The 9,585-nt window shown below is 36.9% G+C and overlaps 1 protein-coding gene across 1 annotated transcript; it reads left to right on the plus strand.

The window, feature by feature from the left end:
- Positions 1 to 4,012: 4,012 nt before the first annotated feature.
- On the plus strand, positions 4,013 to 5,446 carry LOC123530585 (golgin subfamily A member 6-like protein 6). The gene has a single exon (XM_045311362.1). The coding sequence runs from the start codon at positions 4,013 to 4,015 to the stop codon at positions 5,444 to 5,446; it is 1,434 nt and encodes a 477-aa protein (XP_045167297.1).
- Positions 5,447 to 9,585: the final 4,139 nt, after the last annotated feature.

Consider the following 9,585-nt stretch of genomic DNA (forward strand, 5'->3'; position numbering starts at 1 on the left):
TTCATGAATACTGATTTGCTTCATTGCACTTAGTCTTTATGCATCGATATATTCAGACATGATATGATATAGATATGCAATAAATTATCTTTGATAATTACATCTATTGTTTCAGGTTAGTACTGTTATGATGTTCATTCCTAGATCTTTGTAACATAAACTTTGTGCAGCTAGTCTAATTAGTATATTCTATAAATAATTAGTCATGTTCAAAGCTTTTGTAAATAATCATAAACTATCAATGTATATGTTACTCTATACCATTTACTTGTTTGTATGAATACTGATTTGCTTCATTGCACTTAGTCTTTATGCATCGATATATTTAGACATGATATGATATAGATATGCAATAAATTATCTTTGATAATTACATCTATTGTTTCAGTAAGTTGCAGTTGAGCCGTTCCCAAAGCGAACCCATCATCTACCAAACAAAAACTTTGATGTAAGGGTATTAGCTAGCCCTTGGCAAAATAGCCCTTCGTCAAGGGCGCCCAACATGGGACTTGGGTTTTACAGAGCTGAAACAGCAGTCTTGCGTCTGAAACATTTTAACTAATTAGCTTTCAAAAGCGGGATTACCCCTAGTGTTTACCTGGACTTTCCCAGAGGTTTATTTGAAATATTTGCGTAATGATGACGTCACAGCAGTGTTCTTAAGTTTTCATTGGATATTGTATCAACCATACCGGGACTTCCCTTTGATGTTTACATTCAACACGTGCGCACGGATTGTCATTTATGGAATATTGGGCCCTACATATTAGCGTTTTCTTAGAAACATTCATGGAGTGATACCTGGATCTGGATTCTAAGGAGGAATACACCGATGTCGCGGAGTTGTGATCTATAGGAATGCTTTGACATTCTGAACTTATAGTTTGACATATCTTTGGTTAGTGAACTATAGTGTGTTAGTGATTGATAAGTGTAATAGGAATTAGGATACATATCACTGGTAATATTTTTGTCTAGAATTATAAACATTTTTGATATAGATAATTTTATTCTATAAGAGAACTTGACAATTGTCCACCTGTTGTCCGAGTACCGTGAGTTTTATAAGCGGTACAGGTTACATAAGTAAGATTTACCAGTCAATTAGATAATTAGGAAGATATTAGGAAGAATCATTTTATAATAGAGATTTAGTAATTTTTGAAAACCATTGAAAGCTAATCTTCCGGAGTTCACAAATACTTAAACTAACCTGGTATTTTAAAATCCAATACCCCAAGAATTACCTATATAATCCTATAATATATCCCTATAATCGTATAAGGCCGGGTAGCTCAAGTGGGAGCGCTGTCGCGCTTCTAAGTTAGAATATTTACTGGTATTCACATAGGCGTTGGTTCGAGACGTGCCTGAGTCAATTTTTTTTTAGAATTTTTGTGTCAAAGTATTTTTTTCTTGTTTTGCTTTGAAATAGCAATAAGAAAATAGACAATATTTATAACATTATTCTCTTTGGCAATTATTTTATTGTCATAGGGTATATTACAAGTATCCGGCGTAGTTAAAAACTATTGCTTGTGAAACAGGTGTTTACGCTGAAGCGACATATCAGTTAGTTACAACAAATTTTTACTTTGTTTTGAAACATTGTAGAAATTTGCTGTAAAAGAATATAAATCGATAGACGAAACAGTACTCTATTGATAAGAACGGTGTGTCATAAGTTATTTGCGCGACTTGAGATGTAACCCGATTATCGATTTATTTGATAGACTAGAGCAATTGTAACCGATACAACCATCGGAACTTTAGCTCAGTGGTTGTGACGTTGGCTGTTGGTACTAGAGGTTCAAGGTTCGAATCCCGACAGCGTCAATAACCAAAAGTATTTCTTTTATAAAAATAAAGTGGTAATAAAGTGTTATTTAGGTGTTTAGTGGTATAATATTCGATATATTGCGAGTAGGGGAACTTGATTTTGTTGTTTGTGAGAGAGTATTTGTGATGTGATTGTTTTAGAAATTACATTATTTTATACAATTTGAAAATATGCTAACTTAGGCATACTACAATTACAAAGTGAAAGCACATTGAAAGAAGTAAAGCGAAAGCGCATTGAAAGAAGTAAAGTGAAAGCGCATAGTGAAAGTGCATTGAAAGAAGTAAAGTGAAAGCACATTGAAAGAAGTAAAGCGAAAGCGCATTGAAAGAAGTAAAGTGAAAGTGCATAGTGAAAGCGCATTGAAAGAAGTAAAGCGAAAATGCACTTAAAGGAGAAGTAAAGTGAAACATAGTGAACTTAAAGGAGAAGTAAAGTGAAACATAGTGCAATTAAAGGAGAAGCAAAGTGAAACATAGTGCACTTAAAGGAAAAGTAAACTGAAACATAGTGAACCTAAAGGAGAATTAATGTGAAAGATAGTGCAATTAAAGGAGAAGTAAAGTGAAACATAGCGCACTTAAAGGAGAAGTAAAGTGAAACATAGTGCACTTAAACTAAAAGTAAACTGAAACATAGTGAACCTAAAGGAGAATTAATGTGAAACATAGTGCAATTAAAGGAGAAGTAAAGTGAAACATAGCGAACTTAAAGGAGAAGTAAAGTGAAACATAGTGAACTTAAAGGAGAAGTAAAGTGAAACATAGTGTGCTTAAAGGAGAAGTAAAGTGAAACATAATACATTTAAAGGAAAAGTAAAGTGAAACATAATACATTTAAAGGAGAAGTAAAGTGAAACATAGTGCACTTAAAGGAGAAGCAAAGTGAATTAGCATTTAAAATAGAAGGAAAGTGAAATTTAGTGCAATTATGGGAAGAATAAATTGAAACTCAGTGCAAAGAAAAGAAAAGCAAAGTGAAAGTGCATTTAAAGAAGCAAAGTGAAACTTAATGCAATTAAAAGAAAAGTACAGTGAACGTTAGTGTAAGGAAAGGAGAAGCAAAGTAAGAAATTAGTATAATTGAAGTAGAAGGAAAGGGAAAGTTATAGTAAAAGTTAAAGGAGCTGCACGGAAAAGAGAAGCAAAGTAAGAAATTAGTGCAATTGAAGTAGAAGGAAAGGGAAAGTTATAGTAAAAGTTAAAAGAGCTGCAAAGTTAAAATAAGTGCAAAGAATAATTATAGTAAACGGTGAATAGCAAAGTGAAAGGTAGCGCAATTGTACAAGCAGAAGAGATTGAAGTGTATAGCAGTGTAAATAGCAGGGAAGTGAAGTGATATCTATATACGAGTCAAGAGTTGGAAAGCAATATAAACCTTGAAAAGTGTGTTGTTACACTGAAACGCAAAGAACTCACAGCAAAGTGATCAAAGTATAGAGTATAGAAACATAAGTTATGGCTGAAGCTCCTACACAAAGGGATTTGAGAATGAGACAAAGAGAGATTAGACAAGAGGAAGTAGAAAACAGACTAAGGATGGAGGAACTTCAATATGAATTGCAATCTCTTAGAGAACAGAATAGGAATCAAGGAAGTTATATTGGCTATATGTCAGATGTTGGACCTAGAAGATCAATTAGTGATCAGAATAGAGTACTCAGAAGAGGTAGTAATACTTCAAGTAGAACATATGCAGCTGACCGGAATACTGAGACTAGAATAGATAATTAGTCACAGGCGACAGAAAGAAGAGATGCTCACTTGGATAGTGTTATAGATAGAGACGAAGACCATAATTTTGGTTTCAGAGATAAAAGGGATTATTTAGAACACGACGTCAGAGAAGTGAATGTTCCTAGAAGGATAAATGAAATAAGGACAGATGAACATATAAAAATAGACATATACTTCAAACAAGGTCATATGCTTCTGATGAGGAAACTGCAGATATAAGTGCTCATGATAGAGCTGAAAGCAATGTAGATATTAGTTTAGAAACAGAAAAATTAGAAGAAAGATTGCAACAACTTAGAGCATCAGAAATGACTAGACGAGAATCAACATTAGACTTAGAAATGTTTGACGTTAAATTGTACAGACACAAGGAAGAAGGATAGATTCGAATGTTAGACATAATGGTACACCAAAACGTTATACAGTAGAAGGAGGGATGTTCAATATAAGTAACACACACGATAAAGATTTATATGTGTCAAAGCCAACTGAAGAAAGAGTTAGAGGAGAACTCGATAGAAGTGTTGATAATATAGAAAGTCAACCAGCGTCTAACAAGGCTTATATAACAGACAGAGCTTATAAGGAAGAGAGCCAAATGTCATTAAGACAAATACAAAAGTCAAAGTTAGAGCTACAGAAGCTAATCATGATAGAGGAAGATAAACAAAAGCAGTTACAAGAACAAGAGAAGAGACGCATTACTGAGTTAGAAAAACAAACGAAAATGTTAGATGGACTAATACAAAAGGAAAAGGAAATGACAGAAAGAGAACGTAGGTTAAAGAAAGACAAATTAATATTACAACAGAGATATGAAGAGTTAGAACTCCTACGAAATAGACAAATTAAATCAGGAAAGGACAAGTGCACGAAGCTGGAAGAAATAGAAAAGGAAATGATAAGTAAAGACGAAGAATTAAAGAAACGGGAATTGGACCTAAGAAGAAGAGAGGTACTATTGACAGAGTTTCACCAAAAGCTTCTTCCAGAATACAAGAAAGAGACTGTGATTCAACACAAACCAGACATCAGCTCATTTTCTGGGGAAGATCCTAAACCAAAGAATGAGGTTACACTGGATGAATGGAAAACAGAAATAAAAAGTCTCATAGCAACAAATATCTACCCCGATAACTTAATAGCACAAGCAGTAAGGAAATCTTTAAAGGGACAAGCCAGAAAAGTTTTGATAAACATTAACCCGACAGCGACAAGTGAAGAGATTATTGAAAAGATTGAAGATATTTTCGGGGACACATCAAGCAAACAGACGATATTTACAGAATATTATACTGCTTCACAAAGAGAGAAAGAGTCGGTTGCAGACTGGGGTTTAAGACTTGAAGAAATCTTATTGAAAGTTTCAACCAAAAAGCAACTAGCTTCAGAAGAAAGAAATGAAATGTTAAAGGACAAGTTTTGGAGGTCTCTCTACAACAAAGAAATTAAAAATGCCCTGAGAATCTCTTTTGAAAGTACAGATACTTTTGAGGTTCTAAGAAAGAAAGCTAGAGCTGAAGAACATGAAATACAAATGAATAGAGAAGTCACAGAAAGTAAAGTTTTCCAGCAACAGAAGACGACAAAAGACACTGATAAACATACAGATATGTTGCAAACCATGATGAAGAAAATGGAAGATCTAGAAAGAAAGGTTGAGGAATACAGAAAAGAAAAGTATCAAACAGAAACACAAACAGACTTCAGACACTTTAACAAACCAAATAAATATGAAAATAAAGGAAATGGACAATACAGAGGATACGGACGATATAGAGGGTATGGAAAATACAGAGGAATACTTCAATATGAAACTAGAGGGTTCTTTGACAAGAAATCTCACAGACAAGTCGAGGATAAAACATGATAGTGACAAGCAGAAAAAGAAAGAAGATTCGTCACCAAAACCAAGTAATTCTAAGGAGAAGTTAAACTAGCTGATGCTTCTATTGAAGGGCGAAATGGGAGCAGTCAGAATACGAAAAGCCCTAGTAACAACAAAACTGAGATAAAGGATCATATAGAAATCAGACAAAGACTTATAGGACATACAAATGAACACATGATTTTTATAGAAAACAATGAAGTCAAAGCACTGATAGACACCGGTAGCATGATCAGCACATTGTCTTATAAGTACTATCAAGGAATGGAAAACAAACCTGAATTAAAAAGTCTTCAGGACTTAAATGTAGATATAATTTGTGCAAATGGCGAGAAAATACCATACCTTGGATATATAGAAGTGTTGGTTAGGATACCATTTCTTGAAAACGTTGAAATTGTGGCTCCAATATTGATTGTTCCTTCCACAGATTACAATGATGATGTTCCAGTAATAATAGGCACAAATCTAATTAGAGAAGGTGCTAATATGTGTAATTCAGAAAATAAAGAAATACCAGATGAATGGAAATCAGCTTTCTTGTCTATAGCTGGTACTAATATTGGCATTGTCAAAGCCATGAAGAAAATTACTCTTCATCCAATGGAAGCAACAACTATCACGGGATTTGTACGGAAATGTGGTGTTGTAAATTCCGCTGTAACTGAACCCGTTGATGAGTTCTGCCTGGGAGCTGTTGCAGTTTGCCCAAGGGTTGTATCGTTGAGAAACCCTGGTAATACATCACGCGTACCAATTCGTGTTTGTAACCTAAGTGCCAAGATGGTTATTATACCTGCCAAGGCTAATATTTGTCAGCTGAATGAGGTTTCAGTTCTCCGCAGTGCACCAATCTTCGAAGATAGTCCTTTTGTTACTTCTTCATCCCAGTTGTCTTTTGATGCATCACCAACTGCACGTCCATCACCATCTGCAAAAGTCCATCCGCAGTCTGCACCTGAAATAGAAAGCAAAACAAATATAGATGAGACATTAAAACATCTTATGGGATAACTTTAGAGAATTCACAGTTATCTATAGAACAAAAGGCCAAGGTCTATAATCTTTTTAACAAATGGGACAGCATATTTCCAAAATCAACTACTGACCTTGGTCACATAACAGGAAATGCTAGACGTAGGAGCCATTCGTGAATCAAAAAGCCCGTGGTCTTCAAATGTGGTCATAGTCAGGAAAAAGGACGGATCCATTCGATTTTGTATCGATTTTAGGAAGCTTAATTCAAAAACGAAAAAGGATGCTTATCCAATCCCTAGAATTGAGGACACTCTTCACCAACTTGCAGGATCAAAATTATTTTCCAAATTAGATTTAAAATCCGGATATTGGCAAGTGGAAATAGATGAAACAGACAAAGAAAAAACGGCCTTCCAGGTTTGGGGATTAGGATTCTATGAGTGCAGTAGAATGCCTTTTGGCCTTTGCAATGCGCCGGCGACCTTCCAGAGACTGATGGAACGTTGTATTGGGGACCTCAACCTGAAAGACTGCTTGATCTATCTAGATGATATTATTATTTATTCAGAAAACCTCGATTCTCATATAGATCGTTTGGACAGAGTTTTTCAACGATTAGCTGAATACAACCTCAAAGTTAACCCAAAGAAGTGTGATTTTTTTAGAAACAGTACCACTTACCTAGGTCATGTAGTTTCTGCAGCCGGTATCCACGCAGATCCAGCAAAACTTGAAGCTGTTAAAGACTGGCCAACTCCTAAATCCGTCAAAGATGTTAGGAAAGTCCTAGGTTTTGCAGGATATTACCGGCGCTTCATAAAAGGGTTTGCATCCATTGCAAGACCATTAAACAACCTTCTCATAGGACAGCCTGTTAAGAAGAAGAGAGGTGAGAGGACAAAATTCAAGAAAATTCCGTCCAAATGGGAGGCAGTTCTACAAACCGCATTTGATGAACTTAAAACTCAGCTTACCGATCCCCCGATACTTGCGTATGCTGACTATAGCTTACCATTCAAAGTCCACACAGATGCTTCCTCAGTAGGACTTGGGGCTGTGTTATATCAAAATCAAGACGGCAAAGAAAGGGTTATTGCCTATGCAAGCAGAAGCTTAAAGCCAGCAGAGAGGAATTATCCAGCTCACAAGCTTGAATTCCTCGCCCTTAAATGGGCCGTGTCGGAAAAGTTCCATGACTACTTATATGGGGCACGGTTCGAGCTTATAACTGACAATAATCCTATCACATATGTTACCACCAGTGCTAAACTAGACGCTACAAGCCACCGCTGGCTTGCGTCTTTGGCAAACTATGACTTTGTTCCGAAATACTGGAAAGGAAAACAGAATGTCGATGCAGACAGTCTGTCGAGAATGAAGGAGAATGATCTCGTTAACATTCCAAAAGAAGTCATTAAGGCGGTATTTCAGTCTTCCTTGATATCTGTTAACAGCTTAACAGACTCGGTTCTTTTGCCCGATCACAAAGCGCCTGAAAAAGATCCACCTTCGATACCAGATGATATGTTATATGCCAACAGTTTATCCTCCAAACACTGGACTAAGGCCCAGAAACAAGACAAGATTATTTCTATTATCATTGACCACCTAACAAAGGGTACCAAACTAGCTAAGACAGATACACCGCATATCCATACTTACCTGAGAGACTGGTCAGAACTTGTCTTAATAAACGGAGTACTTTACAGGCGTACACTGGTGAATGGGGAAGACAGGACACAGTTGGTGCTACCTGCCAACATACGTGATGATATTTTCCAGGCGTTACATGACGATTTAGGTCATCAAGGCCGGGATCGTACAACATCCCTGTTTAAGGAGAGGTTCTACTTTCCAGGAATGGATGCGTTCATCGCCGAAAAAGTCAAGAATTGCGGCCGCTGTATTCGTCGTAAAACGCTGGCTACAAAAGCGAAACTGGTGCCCATTGAATCGACTGCACCAATGGAAATACTTTGTTTAGATTTTCTATCTCTTGAACGCAGCAAGGGTGGCTATGAAGACATCTTAGTCATAACGGATCATTTCAGCCGTTATGCGCAGGGATTTCCTACAAAGAATCAAACCGCCAAAACGACGGCAAGGATCCTTTTTGACAACTTTATTGTCCATTACGGCTTCCCAGCATCAATACATAGTGACAAGGGCCAAATTGTGAGTCCCATCTCATTAAAGAGCTTTGTAACATCGCCGGAATCGAAAAGACGAGGACCACCCCATACCATCCAATGGGAAACGGCGAAGTCGAACGCTTTAACCAGACATTACTGAAAATGTTAGGCACTCTAGAAGAACATCAAAAGTCAGATTGGAAGGCACACGTATCTACCCTAGTGCATGCATACAAAGCGACACAACATAAAAGTACAGGATATTCGCCCTACTTCCTGATGTTTGGACGACATCCACGCTTGGCTATTGATGCTTTTCTGGGATTGCCGACAGACACACTGTCAGCTGGAACACAAACAGAGTATCTGATAAAGCTTCGAGACAGATTAAAATCCGCCTACGAGAAGGCCCGCCAGATTGCTAGAACGACAGGAATAACAAACAAAGCAGCCTATGATGACAGAGCTAGAAGTACAGTTCTTTATCCTGGAGATATTGTGCTAGTGCGTAACGTCACAATTAGGGGAAGACAGAAACTAGCTGACCGTTGGGAACATCATCCATATGTGGTTGTACGTAAAGTTCACGAAGATACGCCTGTGTACGAAGTCAAGAGGGAAGGAAATCGACACAAGAAATCTCGGATTCTTCATCGAAATCTTCTCCTACACTTTATGACTATAACAGGCAATCAGGAAACAAAAGTCCAATCATCTACATCAGATGACTATAATGCAGATGATACTCACCAAGTACCAGCGCAGGAGGACGTCCCGAAATACGTTATTCCACAGCGGAGATCTCCAGAAGTATCACCATCAGTAAGCCCTACCACAAGTCCTACTTCGTCACGTCAGAGGAGACCAACACGAATGCGTCAGAAGCCAAAGAGGATGACGAAAGGAGATTTTATGATATAGACAGTGAATGACTAAGTGTATATTGAATACTTTGTGAAACACTTGTGCAAAGAGAAAACTGTTTTACTTACCTGAATTGTTTTAATCTGT

The sequence above is a fragment of the Mercenaria mercenaria genome, chromosome 13, assembly GCF_021730395.1.
Source record: "Mercenaria mercenaria strain notata chromosome 13, MADL_Memer_1, whole genome shotgun sequence".
NCBI lineage: Eukaryota > Metazoa > Mollusca > Bivalvia > Venerida > Veneridae > Mercenaria > Mercenaria mercenaria.